Source organism: Ovis aries, chromosome 24 (genome assembly GCF_016772045.2).
Source record: "Ovis aries strain OAR_USU_Benz2616 breed Rambouillet chromosome 24, ARS-UI_Ramb_v3.0, whole genome shotgun sequence".
In the NCBI taxonomy this organism is placed as follows: domain Eukaryota; kingdom Metazoa; phylum Chordata; class Mammalia; order Artiodactyla; family Bovidae; genus Ovis; species Ovis aries.
In genome coordinates, this window is record NC_056077.1 from 4223058 (window position 1) to 4243916 (window position 20859).

Here is a 20859-nt window from a genome sequence, read left to right on the forward strand (position 1 = left end):
GCCCACCCACCTTCACAAGTCAGATGAGGGGTGGGGGCCCAGCTGCCTGCCCACCCCAGCAGCCCGCAGACCCGACGCCTCAGCCCCGGTGGCTCTGTCCTGCTCAAGGCAGCGAGGGTACCTCCCCACAGGGTTGATGACCCTGAGCTCTGGCTGGCAGGGGTCTCCAGGTTGCAGACCCCATGGGCAGGTGTGTGGTGTGGAGACAAGTGGTATTATCAGTAAGGAAGCTTGATGGTGCAGTCACGGCTGGGCTCCAGTGGGTATAACCAGGGACTGAGACACCAGCATTGTCCCTGGGTAGTGGGTTCAGCAGAAGCACTGAGACCCTGAGGTCTTGACCCCCGCTGCCTTCCAACTACCTGCAGGCCCCCCACCCTCTTTCCCTCACAAAAGAAGGAAGCCAGGCAAGAGAGCAGAGGCCTCGGGCAGGGGAGTGAAAGGGCCAATTTAATGAGGAACTATCAACTGAGACTGGCCACGGTTCACAGTGACAGGAGGCCATGCAGTGGCTGTGCAGGACCAGCAGGGGGCGGCAGGATACAGCGGTCCACGGGAGCAAGTTCACAGACAAACCCTTCAGGAAACCGTGTGTGCTCAGGCCCAGGGCAGGGCTGGTGGCCACCGGGGCACCTCTGCCACTTGTGGCTGCTCCTTCCTTGTCCCAAGCCTGTCCCCAGTCCAGTGCCATGGCTGCTCCAGCCGGGGTGCAGGGCCCTGTGGGCACCGGGAGGAGGGCCCATGGAGAGTGCACTGCAGAGCCCAGAGTGCCCGCAAGGAAGCCCCGCTCTGTCACCTCTGGTCCCACCTGGGACGTTCCAGGCAGAGGCTGTGCCCACACGCTGCGAGGACACGGTATAGCCAGATGGCCCAGCTCCTGGGCATTCCTTCTGGCCCCAGCAAAGGCTGGGCTTCACAGAGGTGTGGCTGAAAGGGAGCTGGGCAGGGGCCATGGAGAATTGCTTCTTGGCAAGCTAGTGTCCAGTCCCTCACCCTGCAGCCTGCAGGTGTGCTGACCTCTATATACCCCAGGTGATTCCTGGGCGCAGTTAAGAATTCCTGAGTTCTGAGGGCCAGAGTCATTGCTTCTGACCATCATGCCTGCCTCTAGCATTCACAAACTCAGGCCTGCCTGGGTCCATCTGCCACTTTCAGCCCAGCAGATCAGAAATGACGGTGGCTATGGGCTCGGCCCCACTGCAGGCCCCGGTCTGGGGAACCAGCCACGGCTCTGGCTGCTTTTGGTCCCAGGGAGACTCTGGACCAAACCTGTACCTGGTACAGAAATGGAGAAGAGACCCCAGCAGGGAGGACCATGTGAGAAGACCACTCCCTCTCGTCTTCTTGATCACAAATGCCTAGCACGCCAGCAGCACGCAAGCTCAGCGCCATCCCCCACCACTCGCTGGCCCTTGGCCTGAAATCCAACAGAATTTTTGCCACAAGAGTCAGATGCTCAGGGAAGGGCAAGGCGAAGAGGACAAGACTTCCAGGGGACGGGCCAGTGGAACGGCTTCCAACCCCCAGTGGGAGCAGGGAGGTGAGCCACTGAGAGCAGGGGGCGAAGCACGGGGGGGCCAGACGGACAGCGGGGAGTCCAGGCCCAGCCCGTCAGCACAGGCGCTTGTACGTGTAGATGTAGGCCTTGCAGCTGGGGCACGTGTGCGTCACATCCTTGAAGTCGTTGATGAGGCAGGGGATCAGGCAGCAGCCCAGGTCACACCTGCATCAGGAGAGACAGGGGCCTGAAGGGCAGGGGCCGAGAGCCCAGCCCCCTGCAGGGCAGCAGAGGTGGGCACGGCGCCACCCCGTGGGTGCCTGCACCACCTACCCCATGAAGCAGCAGAAGAAGCCCAGTACGAAGTTCATCAGGCCGATCTCATAGGAGATCTTGGTGGTGATGGCCTGCTGGCAGTGGGGGCACACTGTCTGCACGGGTGCGCCCTCGAAGATCTCTCCCTGCAGCACGGTCACGGTGGTAGCAGCCCCTGAGGGGACCAGCACCGTGGCCGTGTGGCCCCCGGGGCCAGCGTAGGGCCCTGGCGGGTAGGGCCCGGGTGGGTAGTAGCCCATGGGTGGATGGGGACCCGGAGGAGGGTAGAAACCTGGAAACAGAAGACGGAGCAAAGACGGGTCACTGGCAGGCCGGCCACTGGCCCCCAGGAAAGGTGAGCACAAATCCCCGAGCCTCTAGCACCCCAGGACACAGGCCCGGGGCCCAGGCCACCATCGTCCTTCTCCCAGCCTTTCCTGGTCTCTGTTCCAGAGGACAGAGAAGCTCCCTGTGCCGTGCTCTTGGGCACCTTCCCCTGTCTGCTGTCCACCCGCAGTCAGCCCTCTGCCCTTATGTTAAATACCCACACAGATTGCCGGCTGGCAGCAGAGGCTGGCCCAGCTGCCAACGTGGGGTGCTGGGCTGGACAGGTTCCTTTCAGTCTTACCTGGAGGCATGTAGGTGCCGTCCGCGTTCACATGTGGGGGGATGAAGCCGGGCTGGGGCATCGGGTGACCGGGCGGCTCATAGGGTGGGGGGCCGATGTCTGTAGGGGGCAGCGACATGCCCGGTGGGGGCTGCATCACAGCTGGGGAGGTGCGGCCTGGACGGAGCGGGGGAGGAAGCACAGAGGCTTAGTTGTTGGAGGGGTGCAGCTCCCAGCAGCTGCAAAGGGCATGGGACCTACCTGGCGTGGGTGGAGCGCCACTTTTCTCCTCCAGAAGGGGGGCTGTGGGACCCCCAGGATAAGGAGGGGGTGGATCATTCGACATCTTTGCTGCTTCTCCTGGGCCTGGAGGAGAAACCAGGGTGCAGGCTGTGCTCCCAGCTACCCCCACCCACCCACGACACAGGGCCTTCCGTGGCTCCTCCCATGGGCGTCCCTTGCTCTTGGCCTCAGGTCACCTTCACTCATCTCCCCACACAGGTCTCATCGCTTGGTCTGGGCCGGGGCCAATCCTTCGGGAGCACAGACTCAGCTGCCCCCAGGCCCTGGAGATGCCCCAGCATTGCCAAGGTAACCCAGCCTAGAGCCACCATCCTGCAATCTCCAGAAACACGAGCCTCAGGGGTCACCCACACTTCTGTGTGGGAGCCAAGGGCAGGGGGGTGACCCGGTGAAGGGGGCGGAACCCAGCAGCTCAGGAACCTCATCTAGGGCGTCTCAAGGGCAGTCCAACTGGGTCCTGTCCGCCCCCTCCCTGAGGGGGCACCAGGCTGACCTCCGCGCCAGGGACTGCCTGTGGAGGGTCGGGCGATGCTGTACCTCTGATCCCAGGTACTCAGAGGAGACAGGCAGGTGAGGCTCCTTCCACCGCCGGCCTGGGCGAACACGCAGGGCTCTGGGAGCTGTTTCAGGGGGAGACCCACAGGCAGCGCCCTCAGCACCAGGGCAGAGCTGGCCCCAGGCACCTGGCCCCACGCAGCCGTGGTGCCATCCTGTGTCCCTACCCACGCCCAAGCTCCCCCTCCCCTCCCAACAGCTGCTGTCCCCCCAGGACCACAGCCAGTCCTCCATCCTTTCCCCACCAGCCCGGAGCAGCCCCCATACGTTCACATGCCCTGAGGGAAACAATCAAAACCGAGGGCATCTCCCCCAGCAGCGGCGCAGTGGTGTGGTCAGGGAGTGGACGTTGAGAAGGAAGGAGGCGTTGTTGGTCTTGGGACGCACTCTCCCTCATTTCCTCCGCAAAGCTCACTAAAAGCACCTGGTGCTGGAGAAGCAGGCCACCTTCCCGCCCCGGGTCTGCTCTCTGTCTCCTTTAGTAAGACACTTCCTTCAACTCCCCAACAGCATGAAAGCCCCTAAATTAGTAGCATTTTAAAGTGAGACTTTTTTTTTTTTTACTGAAATAATGTGAACTAGGAAGAAGAGCCACAGGGGGTCCCCAACAAGCCTGCTGAGGGAGGAGCCTGGAGTCAGTCAGTTTAAATATTAAATGTAACAAACCAGTGGCAGGGCCAGAAGGACTGAGTCCAAGCAACAAAAGTGAAAAAAGATAAAATCAATTTCATCAAAATGTAAGACTTGTGCTTCTAAGGACACCATCAAGAAAGTGGGAAGACAGCCCACACAATATAGGAAAATTCTTTCAAATCAAGTATCCTAGGGACCTGCACCATTTAGGATACATAAAGAACTTTTCTAACTCATTAACAGAAAAGATGAGTCAGTTTTTTTAAATGGGCGAAAGGATGGGAACAGACATTTCTCCAAAAATGAACAAATGCTCAATAAGCACATGAAAAGAACCTGAACATTGTGAGTCAAAAGGCGACTGCAAATCAAACCTACAAGGTACCATTTCCTACCTACGGGATGGCTAAGATGAAAAGGACAATAATGAGGATCATGTAGAGAAACTGGAAACTCTCCTCCCCTCACTGCTGGTGTAGCTGCTCTGGAAAACCGTCTGGCAGTTCTTCAGGAGCCACCCAGCAATCCCGCTCCTAGGTATATACCCCAAAGAACTGAAAACTCATGTCCACACAAAAACCTGTGCAAGGATGGTCATAGCAGAATTACTCATAATAGCCAAAATGTGTAAACAACTCAAGTGTCTATCAACTGATCAGTGGATAAACACACTGGCCATATCTATACAGGGGAATATAATTCAGCCACGGAAAGGGACGAAGTACGGACACAGCTACAACCTAGATGACCCTTGAAAACGTGATGCTCAGTGACAGAAGCCAGACACAAAGGACCATGTATTGTATGATTTTGTACATGAGGTAAATCCAGATAATCCACAGAGGCGGAAACCAGATTAGTGGTTTCCAGGGGCTTGGGGGGCTGGTCTATGGCCAGTATGGAATTCCTTTGGGGACGCTGTAGATGTTCTAAAACGGGAATGATGGTTGCATGATTCTGTGACTATACTAAAAACCACTGAGTTGCACACTTGAAAATTTTTCAGCTGAGCCATGATCTTAATTCTCGGACCAGGGGTTGAACCTGTTCCCCCCTGCACTTGGAGTACAGAGTTTTAACCACTGAACCGCCAGGAAGTCCCTGAATTGCACACTTTAAATGGGGAAATCATGTGGTATGCAGATTACTGTATGTCAATAAAATTATTAAACTGAAGGAAAACACAATTGCCCAACCATACCATCCTAATGCAGCCAGTCTGCATGTCCCTGCCAGTCTGCACAGGCAGCCAGGTTTTTATATAGTTGCTGTTGTGATAAAGTTAAATCCTTTTAACACTGTGTCACATATAGCTCCTCTATCCTGTAAGAGTCCATGATCATAGATTTTAGTATTTCCAAAAAGGGGCCCATCCCTGTTTGCTTGACCAATCCCTATTAAATCATTTAGAAGGCTCCTTGTTACTGTCATAAAACAATGCAACACCTTTGACTAATGCTCTTTCCCTGTCTTGGATTATTTCCTTGGCCTAAACACGCCAGAAGTGAGATTATTAGGTCAAAAAGTATAGACATTTTACACCTTCTGTGAAGGATGATGCTGACTTACAGCGCACACTTTGAATACTGTTAATCACTGATTTGTAATGTTAAGATGACACTTGGTTTCGTCGCACCACCCCCGGCGTCACCCAACACTGAAGCTGGGGCAGGCGCTGCCACAGGGCTCCGCTTTCCCCCTGGCCCCGCCGGCTCCTGTCTCCTCTCCCCTCCACACCCACCCTGCAGCTGCCTTTTGAAGCCATGGCAGAGCCTGGGGGGCAGGCCCCTCTGCACTTATGACCAACACAGTCTAGCACAGAATATTTCAGTCACCCTAAAGTGAGATTCCCCAGTGGCTCAGCAGGTAAAGAATCTGCCTGCGATGCTGGAGACGCATGTTCAACCCATGAGTCAAGAAGATCCTCTGGAGAAGGATACGGTAACCGGCTTCCGTATTCTTCTCTGGGAAATCCCATGGACAGAGGAGCTTGGCGGGCTACAGCGAATGGGGTCCAGAAGGGCTGGACACGACTGAGCACACGCACACACAGTGGGATGGAGCCCGTCTCCAAATCTGTCTGTCTCTGGACCTATTTCCTGCTATATCTCATCTTGCCTTCCCCAGAACAGCAGGTGCTGGGGGCCTCTGGGGTGGGACACAGGGCCAGGCACTTTCTACAGAGCCAGGTCTCCCCACACCCCTGCGTGGAGTTAAAAGCACAAGACTTCTGGCCCCGGGAGGCAGCCCTGGCGTCCTCTGCTCCAGCTCCTCCTCGTTTACTGCAGAGCACGCGGCTGTTGAGCCAGGGCCAGGGCCTGGCCAACTGGCAGCGGCCAGAGGCAGCCTGGGGTCTCCCTGAGGAAGCCGGGAGGGCCTGGGCCCGGGCCAGCAGGACGCGCTCCTCCCTGGCTCCATCGCCTGCTGGAAACTCCATTCAGTAGCCTGAGCCATCAGGACACGCACCCTGTGTGGGGAGGGTGCCAACCCTGCCTCCAGGGTCCCCACCCCACACAGCACCTGCTGAGGGAACACCAACACCATCTTCTGGAGGAAGGCTGGGAGGGCAGCGTGGGGCTGAGCCCCGTCAGCACACACACGCAGGTTCCTGGAGGACGAGGAAGGGCGTGGGGTGAGACAGAGACAAGTGGGAGGACAGCGGCAGCCAGACGGAGGACGTTCTGACAGCAGCTCCGCCAGGGCCGGCTACAACAGCCGTTCTCAAGGTTTTGGTCTCAGGACCCCTTAACCCTCAATTATTAAGGGCACCAAAAAGATTTTGTTTCTGTAGGTTATACCTATCAATACTTACCTTACTAGAAACCAAAAATGAAGAACTGTTAAAAGTATTTGTTCATTAAAAAAATTAACTCATTGCATGTTAACAAAAACTTAACTACTTTCCAAAACAAGATTTAATTAAGACTGGCATTGTTTTACATTTCCGCAAACCCTTTACAAGTCTGGTTTAACATCATTTAAAAGTCTACAAATAACAAATACTGGAAAGGATGTGAAGAAAAGGGAACCCTCCCACACTGCTGGTGGGAATGTAGACTGGAGCAGCCACTACAGAACAGCAGGCAGGGTCATCAAAGAGTGAAAAGTAAAGTTGCTAAATGACCCAGCAGTCCAACTCCTGGACATATATGTGGACAAAGAAAGTGAAGTCGCTCAGTCGTGTCCGACTCTTTGCGACCCCATGGACTGTAGCCCACCAGGCTCCTCCATCCATGGAAATTCTAGGCAGCAGTACTGGAGTGGGTTGCCATTTCCTTCTCCAGGGGATCTGGGGATTGAACCCAGGTCTCCTGCATCGGGGGCAGACACTTTACAGTCTGAGCCACCAGGGAATGCCTCTTTCTTTCTTTTCTGGACAAAACTCTAATTCAAAAAGATGCATGCTCCCCCATGTTCACAGCAGCACTATTCACAACAGTCAAGACGTGGAAACACCCTAAATGTCCACCGACAGGTGGATGGACAGGATGCGGTGCATATACACAAGGGGATACTACTCGGCCACAAGAAAGAACCAAGTGGCGCGATGTGCAGCAACGTGGATGGACAGACATGGTCACCCTAAGTGCGGAAGTGAGAGAGATGGACACCATGTGGCATCTCTTACATGTGGAATCTAAGTGAGACTCGCTCAGTCGTGTCCAAACTCTTTGTGATGCCATGGGCTATACAGTCCACGGAGTTCTCCAGGCCAGAATCCTAGAGTGGGTGGCCTTTCCCTTCTCCAGGGGATCTTCCCAACCCAGGGATCGAACCCAGGTCTCCCGCACTGCAGGTGGATTCTTTCCCTGCTGAGCCACTGAGGAATCTAAAACGTGACACAAAGGAACTTACCTATGAAGCACAAGCAGATGTACAGACAGAGAGCAGACTGTGGTGCCCAGCGGGGCAGGGGAGGGGCAGGAAGGACTGAGAGCTCGGGATTAGCAGATGCAGACTCTGCGAAGGGATAAACAACAAGGGCCCACTGTACAGCAGAGGAACTATATTCAACAGCCTGTGAGAGCCAGAGAAGAATATGAAAACAGTGAATATGTATGTATAACCGATTCACTGCTGTACAGCAGAAATGAACACAATGTTATAAATCAACTATACTTCTATAAAATGAGAAAGTCTGGCTTAAGAGAGGACAGCTGAATGCCTGTATCTGCTGCTTCTCCATCCAATCTGTTGTGATGTTTTGGATGAAGTATGAGAAAAGCCAGCCTCTTACAGTAAGCAGCTGGAAAGGAGGGAGGGACTGAATAGTCTTTTCAGCTGATTGTGGATATTCTTCAACACCACACCCAAACTTGACAGTTCTTAATGGTTATCTTCAATACGGAATACGAATCTTTCACAACAAAATTTTCCCTTTTACACTGAAAACATCACTGGGCTACCTTGTATTTGGAATGGCTCTTTCACACATGGCTGGTTTTATAAGGGCACGCCTGGGTCATTTGGAAAATTCTGGCCCACATTTATGAGCCTGATTATGTAGGTCTGGCAATGTCAAGGCATCTCATATGATATGCCCCTCTCAAAAAAAAAAAAAAAATCACATTGTTAGTATCACCACCAATCCCATCAGTAAAGTCTTTACTACTGGGAAGTTGTCAAGCTCACAGCAGCAAAAACAAGTTTTCCAAGATTTTAACATTTTCACTTGAAAGCTCAAATTTTATCACTGGCAACACATACAAAAACAAAAGGTCAGTTGTTTTCCTTGCAGGCTCTTTGTCGCCTGAATCCCCAAGTCCGAATAACTATAGTCTGTGTGTCAGCTCTTATTTTAAGTAAATGTGGAGCTCCATGAAAACGCCAGCTGAGTAGCTGGGCTCACAGCGCCAACAGCTGCTCACGTGCTTTCCCTGAGGGACCCAGCATGCTGCACGCGCCTCCTCTCATGTCACCACACAAAACATTAACAGCGTGCACCCAAGGGTCCAGCTAACACACTCAGTCATTTTTATTGCTTTTTCTTCAGTGAAGACTGCAGGGAGGGACACAACCACGACAATCACTGGCACAGCGGGTACCACACCTGGCGCTAAGTCCCACTGCTGCTGTACCACCCCTTCGAATGCCAACGTGATGGTGACAGGCAGAAGAACTAATAACCTCCGAGTGTCCTTATACACAGTCCTGACCTTCAGCCCCGGAAGATCTCAGGAACCCTCCAGGCGACTGCAAGTGACCCTTCAAGAGCTGCTGGGTGAGAGGAGCCCCAAGCTGGTGAGAGGGTACCTGCAGGCAGAGCAGGTCAGGGCTCCACAGCCACAGGGACAGAGAGGGGACCGTCCCAGGGGGCCTCCGAGCGGACTGCTGTCACTCCAGGGATGTACCTGCTGCCACACGCGCCAGACTAGTTCAGACCCAGCTCTCCCACTCTGCAGCTGTGTGACCTCACTGAGCCTGTTTCCTCGTCGGTAATCACACCTACCACTCAGGGCTGGAGCAAGTTTTATAATAAAGAGTGTGTGCAAACTGCCCAGAGCAGTAGCTTGTGGCCTCGCTCATGAGAACACTGAATAAATGGCCCCAGTTATTGGGGTTGATTACTATGAACAACATCCAACAGGAAGGAAAACAACACAGGCACTGCCGCCTCTGCCACAGCAGGCTCTGGTCCCCCAGGATCTTGGGGACCGGTGACCCAGTCTGGCCTGAGCGCCCGGCCTGCAGAGGTCACCGAGGCCCGGCAAGTGGAGGCCGACCTGGGGGCCCCTGAGACACCTTCTGGAAAGGAAGACAGCCCAGTAGTCCTCCTGAAGGGTCAGCTCTCTTTCCCAGCATTTGCCCTGGCACTCCACAGCTGCAGTGCCCAGGGAAGGGTACTGGGCCTGGACCCTGGTGTCCACCTGGGGCCCTGGAGGCAGCAGCTGCAGGGCCGAGTTTCCCAGAGCTGGGCCAGCCTGCCCGCTGCTCCAGGAACTCACCCCCCACCTCCCGCAGCCACGGCACCATGATGCCAGCTGGCCCCAGGGGGGCTCCTCTGTCCCCAGGAAGCAGGTTCTAGGCGGCTGGCCAGAAGGGCTTGGGGCTTTGCCGGGAAAACAGAAAGGCAGCCTTTCGCCTTGTCTTCAGCTCCTGTCTGCTGAACCAAGGAGGCGCCCACTGCTCTGGGAGGGGTGGGGGGTCCTGGGGTCCACCAGAAGACGGAAGCACTCAGGCCCTGTGAGCAAGCAGAACTTCCTGGAGGCCCGACCCCCACTGCCCACACCCCCCACCCTCTTGGAGGCGTCCCTCTGCCCGAGGGCTGCTCACCAGGGATGGCCACTGGCTCCCCGGGCAACGCCACGTAACCCTCCTGTTCTCGCAAGTCCCCAGGGGCGGGCTGAAGGACAGTCTGTGTGATGGCCACTTAACAGAAGCCGCTGGAGTGGACGGTCCTTCTTTTGGGAATAACCAGCGTCTGCTGGTGCTGACTGCTGTGTAGCACCTACTTCGTGCTGGGCACAGGCTGGGAAGTGGCAGGGAGAGAGAGGCTTGGTCCTGCCTTCCAGAAGCTCACAACTGAGTTGGGGAGACCAGAGTCAAAGACACACCCCAAACCCCAACCCCAAGGACACAGCGAGACCAGTGGTACATGAGAAAGTACGCCGTCAAAGTACAGGCAGACCAGACCCGTTCCAGGGGTCAGGGGACATCTCTCCAAGCAAGCCAGGCGGGGGGAGGAGGTGGGGTCAATGCAGGCTGAGGGGGAGGGCAGGGACAGCGGCAGGACAGAGTCACAGGCCTCAGTAAGGAGGCTGTGCCTGGGGTGGACAGCCAGACAGCAGCCTGGAGCTGTCGAGTCTCAGGGCGGCCTCAGAGGCACAGGGCCGGGGGCTTCCCTGCAGCACTCAGACCTGGGAGCCCCCGGAGGACCAGGGCAGTGGTACCTGTGTGAAGATGCTCTCAGCCCGTCTAGCAGCGGGTGCCCACATGACTCGGTTCTAGCCAATGAGTCACACAGGTGACAGACATTGTTGGAAGGTGCCGAAAGGGAGCCGCCTCACCTGGAGAGGGACCCCGTGTCCTCGGGCCCTCCTCCTGCCTGCCGCCAGGAGGCTGAAGGCTACAGCCCCACAGCCACGCTGACCACGAGATGACCTCGGGAATGGAAGCCGTGCAGAGGACAACTGAAGGCGCCCGGGCCCCGGATGACCATGGAGACACCCTCCCAGCGCTGACCACCTCCCCTACCCTGCAGTGAGAAACAAGCTCACTTGTTTTCACCAGTTATTTTGGGTTTCTGAGTAAATGCAGCCAGACCCAACCTCAGTATCTAAGGGAAACAGAGAAGCTGGTTTACAGCAATTCTCAACCCACAGCAGCCAGAATCTACTGATTCTGACTGGTACGTTTCCAGTTGATTATTTTAACAAGGAAGGAAAACAAGTACTATTAACAATAAACAGTGCTCACTGGGCCTGAGGCTTTGTAAACAAGAGGTCCCTCCTGAAAAGCTCCCACAAGGACTTTCGGAGGCCTTGGCTTCCTCTAGCCCACAAGTTCAGCACCGGTGGGACTGGAAATCCTGGTCTCTGCCCCTTTTCCATTGTCCTTCCTGCTAGAGGTAGGAGCCCAGACAGCATCACTGGTGGCTGCGAACCATTTCTTCATCTTTACACTTGAACATGGGTGTATCTGATGCCTTGGGAATTCTAAACATTTCAAAATGGGCTAAAGACACGGAAAGGACCAGAAAGCAGATCTTGTTTTCCCATCTGGCTGTGCTCCTCTCACCAGCCCCACACGCTCCTCTGGGATGAATATCACAGCTCCATGGAACTGATACATCAGCCTAAGCCAATGGCCCCAAATACCACAGCCTGGGCCCTTCCCCGGGGAGGCTGGAGCCCTGATGGCACAGGTCAGGCTGAAAGTGGAGACACCTCACCTGCTAGTGCCCAGGCGTCTAGCCACCTGATACTTCAGAGTCTCAGTCTTCCCATCTGTGAAATGGCAGCAGCCGCCCCAGACCCACAGGGTTGTGTCAGTGAGGTTGTGATGAGAAAAGCAGGCAGTACTGTGTTCCACAAACACAGACAATGCTTTACATACATACAAACAGCTGTATTTATGGAGCCTCAACAGAGCGTGGGAAAGGAAGTATACAATGAAACAGAAAAGAGAGAATATGCTGGTTGCTTTTCATCGGAAGGAAAATCAAACGGCAGACAGGACTCCAAGAATGGTCTGGGCTAAAACAGCTGTAAGACTTCTAGGAACCGTCATGATGACGACAATAACGAGCACAGGGTGTCCGCCACACTGAAGCTGGCTGGAGCCGAGGCAAACAAGTCTGACCCCACAGGACAGAGGCACAGGCACCTGGGCCCCGCAGATTGGGCGGGTGCACATAGCTTTTCTGGAGGACAACCCCACTGCCTGTGCCTTCTCCCACATTCAGTCCATTTCGAGGCACTTGTCCTTGAGGCACACGCATGGAGGGGCTGTCCCCTACTCATGCGCTGGAGTCTCTCCGTCAGTTTTGTAGGGATTTGGTAACACCGGTCGGTTCTCTGTGCCAAGTCCCTTCACACTGCTCTAGTAAAACCGAGGGGATCCAGACCCGTGAAGCTGGGACATGAAGACCACCAGGGTAGTTCCAGGTGGCACTGGTGGTAAAGAATCTGCCTGCCAAGGGACTTCCCTGGCGACCCAGGGGTTAAGACTCCACGCTCCCAATGTAGGCGACACGAGTTCGATCCATGGTCTGGGAACTACGATCCCACATGGTGCACAGTGAGGCCAAGCGCCTGCCTCCCAACGCAGGAGATGTAAGAGATGTGCATTTGATCCTGGGTGGGGAAGGTCCCCTGGAGGAGGGCGTGGCAACCCACTCCAGTATTCCTGCCTGCAGAATCCCAAGTCAGAGGAGCCTGGCGGGCTACAGATAGTTCCAGCCTTGGATACCTCTCCTGGAGAGCCAGCAGAAGGTCACCTGGCAGAGGCAGCGGGTGAGAAAATCCCAACAGACAGACGCATGAGCAAACTGAGACAGGGCTTGCCCGAGACACGAGCTGGAGAGATCTCCTCCTGCCCCCGAGCCCCCCACCCCGGCAGGACCAGGCTCAGGAGCTCGGTTTCTGCTTCTACCGCTGGCACAGAGGAGGAAGTACAGACAGGAGAGAACACGAAGCCAGGGCCAAAAACAGATGCAGCTGCAACCACGACTGAATAAACAGGACAGCCGCACCTGCTGGACAGGCAGGGCTCGGTAACCAGAAGGCAGACTAATTTTAGAAATGCGATGAGTCTAAAGAACCAACGCTTAGGCAATCAGAGTGGAACCCTAAAAAGACGAAGTCCTTACATCTGCCTTTGTTGAACCGACATGAAATGGAAGGCAGCTCTGTGCCCCACTATACCACCACGGCGAGCTGACGCAAAATGGACAGCCTTGCAGTTGACTCTAGTTTAATTGGTTACCTCAGATCAAGACACCCAGCCCAATCCAGGAAAAAGGTTCTAGGCCCTGAAGTGCACCCCAGCCACATGGCCACTACAAGGTCCCCCGGCTGTAAGAGTCTTATTTTGGACACAAACGCCTGCTGGCCTCACCAGCCCAGGCGAGGAGCTCAGCCAGGCCTTGCCCAGGTCCCCCAGTTCCGTCGGGGAGGAGTGGATCTCTATACTCCCGAGAGAAGGCTTTGCCTTTCTGCCCTCATGAGCTCTAAGGTCCTATATGCACCCCTCGGGAGCACGCGGAGGGAGCGTCTCTGCATCACAAAAGTCCCTGTGTTGCAGGCAGTCTCATTTCTCACACTAGGCACTGCCGGGAGAAGAATGTCTGCCTCGGTCAGTCCAGCATGGCATGCTTCTAGAGGTCACCTGGATGGAGTCAGTGAAAAGAAAAAAGCCCAAAGCCAGCAGACTAGTAATTATTCCTGGGGTGGGACCTTACCATTCCAATGGTAACCCGCCTTTGAAAGGGAGTGCGGTAAGAAGCTGTGTACAGGCTGACACACAGCAGTCCAGGGACACACTCTCCAGAGGAAATGTCCCTACACGCAGCAAGGGGTGCCCACATGACCGGCACTGACAATCCCCAGGGGCTGGTGTCCAGAACAAGGACACGATGTCCACAGAGGTGAAGGGGAGAGCGGGAAAAGCGCTCTGGGAAACATCAGTGGGGAGCAAATATAACCAGCATTTGAAATTACACTCCATGAAATAGTACATGGAAGCTTAACTAAATTCCTGTCACTCTAAATGGACATCTGACCTGAAGAGTTGACCCAAGCCATTTGGAACAGAATTATTCTGGATCTCCTCTTTGAGGAAGTGGGAACCCATGTTATATCTGGGGTTGCCTTATTTTTGGCCATGTGTGTATTCATGCATCTAGAGGTCACCTTTCAGGCAGGAAGTGTCTCTAGGGATCACCAAGTCCAAGGTGTCAGCTGACATACATCTGGTCTTCAGACATTACTAAGAGCCCACAAAGGCAGGCCTGGACTACTCCTCAGGCTCTTTTCTAAGCCCTGAAGATGAGGAAACAGCTGTCCACAAGCTAGTGGGGGAGGGCCGTGAAGCACAGAAACTGGTACAATACGTTAGCAGGTCAGCTGGTGAGGCCTGCCGCCGTGGGAGGACAAGCAGGGAAGGGAGGGCGTTTCTGAGGCGAACCTTCAAAAAGACAGGACTGAGGTGAGGAGGGAGGCTCCCCCAGGGCTGGCAAAGAAATCTGCCTGCCATATGGGAGACCTGGGTTTGATCCCAGGGTTGGGAAGATCCCCTGGAGGAAGGCACGGCAACCCACCCCAGTATACTTGCCTGAAGAATCCCATGGACAGAGGAGCCTGGAGGGCTACAGTCCATGGGGTTGCAAACAGTCAGACGCGACTGAGACACTAAGCACCAGAGCAGTCCCAGCCAGAGGACTGGAGCCTATACACACGCGCAAGGCGAGTCAGGCGGAGGGATCCCTGCACTGTCTGGGATGCTAACGTGTGTCCCCGAGTCCTGAACCCTACCCCACCTCTAGTAGGCACAGGTCCCAGCCAGTGTGACTGGGACCACAGAGAAATGGGTCCCAGTGGGGACCCCACGCTCTCCAGGAGGAGCAGGTAGACAGACAACCTGAGCTCAGAAACCAAGGCCTGCCCCAAGTGCCAGAGCTGAGAAGTGGTCACGTGAACAACACGGAATTCCTCTGGTTCTGGGATTAGCCAACTGTATTCAGCAGAGCCATTACTACCCAAGTCTATTCTTTCTTTCAAGTGACTACCTACTTGAAAAGACTTAACATTCTTTACCCTTTAATTCAGCCAACACTTCACAGGCCTCTCCATGGAGGCCACTCACTGCCCTGGTCCCAGCCCTCAGGGACCTGCAGATGGAGGCAAGGCTTGCACTTGAGAAAAAGTTACAAAAGATACTCAGCAAAACCCAAGGAGACCTGTGACGGCAGGTGCTGCGGGTGAGAGAAGGATCAGTCTGTTGGCGGGAGGTGGGGGCGCCCTGGAAAGGCTTCAAGGACCGGGTGAGCCCTAGGTAGGCCCTGTAAGGAAGTGGGCTGGGGTTCCAGGACTGGAACTAAGAATCACTAGGAGGAAAGAACGGTGGTCAAGGGCCCAGCTGCCCCAGGCAGGCCGGCAGCTCCTGAAGGCAGGGGTAGTGCTGAGGGTTAGTCTCTCCACGGCCCCAGGCAGCACATCAAGTATCAGCTGACAAAGTGATACTCCAGGTGGGAGCTCTGCCCGCAGCCCATGGGCCCTGCGTCAGGGAGCAGCACCCCAGGCCCCAAGATGGATGTCTGGGAGGTGTCCCAGAGCTGTCTCTGCCCGTAAACCCTGATCTGTAGACAAGCCAAGTGAACACCATGGTTCAAAGAGCTCTCAGATCTTATCTGCTGGTCAAGGTTTAAGGTCAAGGTTCAAAGGGAAAAGTCTGGACTTGGCCGTATGTTCCAGACCTCTTTACCACACTACACTCCAGACACCCCTGACTGTAGCTCACTCTCTTGCAAACAAACCAAACCCTGCCCCCACCAAAGACCCATCCCTCAGGCTCCAAACCCTCTTTCCAGAAAATCGAGCTTCTCCTATACCTCCTTGTGGAGGGATCCCCTGTCCCTCACTCTCGGGGCCCCGCTGGAGAACACCTCATTGCCCGGGGGCACAACTCGGCCCCTGGCACAGCGGTGCTGAACAAGCAAGTCAGTGAGGGAAGGCTTCCCACCAGCCTAACCCCCCCAACAGGGCCAGAGCACAGCCTCCATCGAGAAGGCCCAAGCTGGCTCTCCAACGAGTGTGTCAAATATTCAGACGAGAAAAGAAACGCTTTTCTTGGGTCACAGTCAGGTCCACGGAGCCATTTTCACAGGGGAGCCCCCATTTCCCTTCAGGCCTGCCATCTCAGGACTGCTGGGTTTGGGACCCTGCTCTGCCATTACGTGCCAACCCTGGGCAAGTCACTTGGTCCTCTGGCTGCATCCTCGGCTGGGGGACGCAGAGGTGCTCGAGCTAGGTCTGCAGCCCTGGCACTGAGTACGATGACCACACACAGGTGAGGGTTCAACCAGATGGGCACAGGGCGCATACAAAGCACACGCTGCAGATGGAACCTCCCTCCTGTTGCCTCCCCAGCCGGCAAGGCTGCTGCTCGTACTGGTAACTTCAGCTGTGACAACCTCTTACTTCCTCCTGAAGTGATAACGGGCTGGAACTCTCCTCAAACCCCACCCAGGGCCACTCTTCCACCCTTCCCTACCTACTTCCACTTTCCCTGGCCTGTTTTCTCCTTGAAGGAAACACACAGACAACAGAGCAAATTTGAGTCTGGACTGAATCAAAACTCACTGGACGTGTCAACTACAAACTGGCACTTACCAAGGCCACTGCCAACGAGGGACCAACAAAGGCCTTTGCCATCTGCCTCCACTGAGACTGAAGCCCGTGCTGCTATGGCTACTGACCTTCAACAACCCCTGAGGGAGATCAGGTCGGAGTGAGGCGCTCTGTGCTCCAGGGAATCTGGTGGGACAGGTCTTCAGACAGTTGCTTGTTTTTAGGGACAGATTTTATGACCTCAATCCTTGCATCTCCTCATATCCAGAGAAGCACTAAATCCCTTCCTGGTGACATCAGACCCTCATGGCCAACAAAAAACCTTCTGTAAATTGAGTGCTTCATGGTGTGGAACTCCCCCTTCACCAAAACCTTATATATTGACCTTCCCCCACTGCCACTTTGGAGCAGTCTCTCAGAGCTATCCGAGATGTTGCCTCCCAGGCTGCAGTCCTCATTTTGCCCCCAAATAAAACTTAACTCACAATTCTCAAGTTGTACATCTTATTTTTTAGTCAACAGACACAACATGGACCCAGCACGTTCACAGCTTTTCCTGGCCCCTCATGACACCTCCTTGGGTGTCATGATGGATGGTCTGGACCACCCAGTGGATACACCACGTGAGACCTCATAGCACCCACAGATCAGGAGTACCAGAAAAAAGTGGTAAGACATGTTTTCTGGAAAAATGAAGCTCTGGAAAGGCAGATGCTTTGTTGCACAGCTTAGAAGTGACAAAAAGGCCTCCAGTGTGGGCTATGGAGTCTACGCAGTGCTGGTCCCAGGACCCCAGCATTGTCACCAGAGACTGATGACCCAGAGAAGGAGAGGGAGTAGGTCCACAGGCTCAGGAGCTGATGGATCCTGCATCTCCTCATGTGGGTGGCCCCTTCCAGGGGGAGAGGCTCTGCCTACCAGAGGTCCCCGGCCAGGTGCCCCCTGCCCTCTGCAGCACTAAGTTGCACCACAGCCTCTACCACCTTCAGGGGAGATGTGTCTTGGAGGATCCAGCCTATGCAGGGAGGAGACTGCAGGTGTTTGTGGGATCCTAGAAACTGGCCCACTTCCATGCTGTGCACTCCACTCCCAAGTCTCTTTGTGGGAGCACAATAAGCCTCGCGCCACCACTGCCAGCCTGGCTCTCCTCTTCTCTCCTCCCCACTGAGGGCCAGTGTCCTCTGCGGTGCTCCCACGGCATGCTGGCTGCTCACTGGCACAGCTGCCTCCCTCCTCATTAGGGCAGAGACATTAAAATACGATGCCACGACTTTAACTGGCATGCCTCCCTGTGTCCTATAGGAGTAGAACTATGTCTGTGCCCTTTCAGTAGTGTTTCTGAGAGTGGAGATGAATTTTCCCAGGCCCTGTCTCTTCTCTCCCCTCAGATCACTAAAGAGGGAGGGTTAGCATTAGTGTCGATGGCTGTGGAATAAAGTACCTGGGCCCAAGGGACTCATAGCTTAACTGGGCTATGCAGCCCTGTGCTCCTCGAGCATTAGGAAACACACCGAACCAGCAGGTTCAAACGGAGCAAGAAAGCATGGCTTCCAAGCTGACCACCTGCATCAGTTCCTAACAACTCTGTCTGAGGGACAACCTGGCCATAAGGACACCTTCCATTAGCTCCCCTTCAAAACAGTTCTGTTCCCTGAAGTAGCATTCACACAGTTCATGCGTTCGTCCTTAGGGTGATTCTAGAATCACCACTGCCTGTTGTTTTTTTCAAATCTTTTCAAGAGCACATATGAAGTTCTTTCCTGGTTCCAGAGGCCCATCCAGATTCCTCAGGTCCTCAGCGATGGGAAACAGAAGGACTTTCGAGTATGCGGACAGTTAAAAAACAAGGGGAAGAACTCTAGACTACTGATTGCTATGCGTGTTTAACCATCTGGGAGGGAAACAGACAGATATCCTCAGCTCACCCTGATGAGGCGGGATGGTCAGAATGGTGATAAAGTACAATAAAATATTGGACATTCTAGATGGTGTTCTACGGGCAGTCACGGTAAAATTTCTTCAACTTTCCTGTACATTTGGAATTCTTCAAAATTAAACATCTGCCAAGGCAGAGCTGGTGGGCCTCTCCCCATCCAACTCTTATCTTAGAATCAGCCCTGAGGAAAGGAACAAAGCAGTAGAAGCGAGGTCACACTTGCCAGGCACTGCCCTGCCCAGCAGCCCACGGGAAACACAAAACTGGTGAAGACACTATCCTCAAGGTCCTCCACCCTCCTCACTCTAAGACAAAGGTTCTCAACCCCAAAGGAGCCCGAGAATTATCTGGGGAACTTATTAAGTAAAGTCCTGGGGCACATCTCATAACTGCTGTATCTGAACCTCTGGGGGTGGATCCCCCTAATCAGCCTTTTGAACAAGGGCCCCAGTGACTGACGCAGAGGACTTTAGGTCCACAATGGAGAAACTTACAGCCCCTTGCTACTTACCTGACACCTCGTGAGAGGATACCTGGGAACATTTATAAGAAAGCAAAAACATGCCTACCCTTAACTCAAGGGTCCAAACCCGGACTCGCATGATGCTGTGAGTTCAACTACAACGTCTTCAATGGCATGAGGCTGGGCCCAAAGCCAAGCCAGGTCACTGCCTCCATCCCCCTACCTCCCCGCCCGTAGCACTAGCATGTGTGGCCGAAAGCGGGCACAGAGATTTACAGATGCAGGCGGGCCGGGGAGGGCGGGGGAGGCAGAGACGCGCGAGGCCCGGCGGGCCTGCCAAGGTCACCACGGAGCCCAGCAGAGGCTTCTTTGTCACCGAGACCCTCCGCCCGAGCCCCTCTCCTTGAGGGAACAGCCCCTGCAGAAAACTGGGGGTGGTACTTCCCCAAGCTTGCCTGCAAGGATGTGGGAGGCATGATGGCGGGACCCCAGGGTCGGGCCGGCAGCCCCTGGTGCATCGAGCCCGCCGCCCGTCCGGGCCTGGCTAAGGTGTCACCGCAGTCCCGCGGGTGGCCGGCCAGCCTAACGACGGTACGACGTCAAAACCCCAAAGCCGCTCTGGATCGTATCGGCGTCCTGGGAGGAGGCTACTGGCCTGCTGCGCCGCCCCCGGGGTCCCTTTACCTCGACAAGCCGGCCGCCCCAGGCCGAGAGAACGCAGAGACAGCCCGAGTCCAGATTGTCTGTCTCGGAGGACAAGACCCTCAGCCCCGCGGGGCTTTACGCGCACAACGCACCCCACCTCCCGCCCAAAGGCCTTTGGGAGATGCAGTCCGTTCCAGGCCCTTGAGACGCGCTCTGCGGGCCAGGGGGGACCACAGTGCCCGGCGTGCACCGCGCGGCTGCCGCGGGCGGGGGCGGAGAGGGGGCTTCGCAGCCGGAGGTCGTCCCTCTCCCTGCGAGGGCCGCGAGCGCCCAGCCCTGCTCCCGAGGGACTCCACGGGAAGCCGTCTAGAATGGTCGGGGCGACTCACCGTCGCCGCGGCACCGGCGGCGGCCGCAATATCAAGAACGACCACCTCCGAAGCTCGTAGTCGGGCGTCTGTCAGAAGGAGGCGGGTAGGCTTTGGAGCAGGGCCGAGGCCCGCGGCGTCACGGCGAGGGGCGGGACCGTGAGGTCAGCTCGGGGGCGTGGCCTCAAGGCCGCACGTGACTATCCCTGCGGGCCTCAGGCGAGCGCGAGCGTTTTGGCCCAGGCGAGGCACATAGCGGGACCTGGGGGTTGTCAGATGAGGTGACTTTGTCAGGTGAGGTGACTGGAAAATCATGGGAGGTTTACTTCCCGGTGCACCAGTCCCCGTCCCTGCACTGCCCCCCCAACTCCCGTATCTGCCAGAGCAAAACGCACCTGCTGTCCTTCCAGGCACGTGTGTTCCTTTATTCCACAAGTATTTATTTTATAGGCACATAGGCGTTATGTGGACAAACCCAGGTGGGAACGATGGTGGTTGCGTGATATGGAGATTCCAAGCAGAGCTTAAATGAGACAACACACCGTCTTCTTTCAGCTCTCATACCGTTAAGTGTTTTGTTATTGTTCAGCGTGTGAGTAGGCATTTTTAAAATTAATTTTTGTGTGTGTGTGGCCCTGTGAGGCATGTGGGATCTTAGTTCCCTGACCAGGGATCCAACTGGTGCCCCTGCATTGGAAGTGTGGAGTCCCAACCACTGGACCGCCAGGGAAGTTCTAGAGGGCATAGT

General features: G+C 55.3%; 1 protein-coding gene and 1 long non-coding RNA gene across 10 annotated transcripts; one reads left to right on the forward strand and one right to left on the reverse strand.

The window, feature by feature from the left end:
* Positions 1-429: 429 nt before the first annotated feature.
* Positions 430-20202, reverse strand: CDIP1 (cell death inducing p53 target 1). Of its 9 annotated transcripts, none has more exons than XM_060405612.1 (7): positions 19783-20202; positions 7767-7929; positions 3261-3343; positions 2682-2786; positions 2442-2597; positions 1832-2105; positions 430-1723 (listed from the first exon to the last, which is right to left on the reverse strand). In XM_060405612.1, exons 4-7 carry the CDS (start codon positions 2764-2766, stop codon positions 1612-1614), a joined length of 627 nt encoding a protein of 208 aa, XP_060261595.1. In that variant the 5' UTR covers positions 2767-2786; positions 3261-3343; positions 7767-7929; positions 19783-20202; the 3' UTR covers positions 430-1611. The 9 variants fall into 9 exon arrangements, with proteins under 9 accessions (XP_060261595.1, XP_060261596.1, XP_027817871.1 ...); XM_060405613.1 differs by having other exon boundaries at positions 3217-3343; XM_027962070.2 differs by lacking the exon at positions 7767-7929 and having other exon boundaries at positions 20133-20202.
* LOC121817890 (uncharacterized) lies at positions 2786-9408 on the forward strand. The gene is made up of 2 exons (XR_009598297.1): positions 2786-3011; positions 3861-9408. It is a non-coding gene; the product is annotated as an uncharacterized LOC121817890 (long non-coding RNA).
* Positions 20203-20859: the final 657 nt, after the last annotated feature.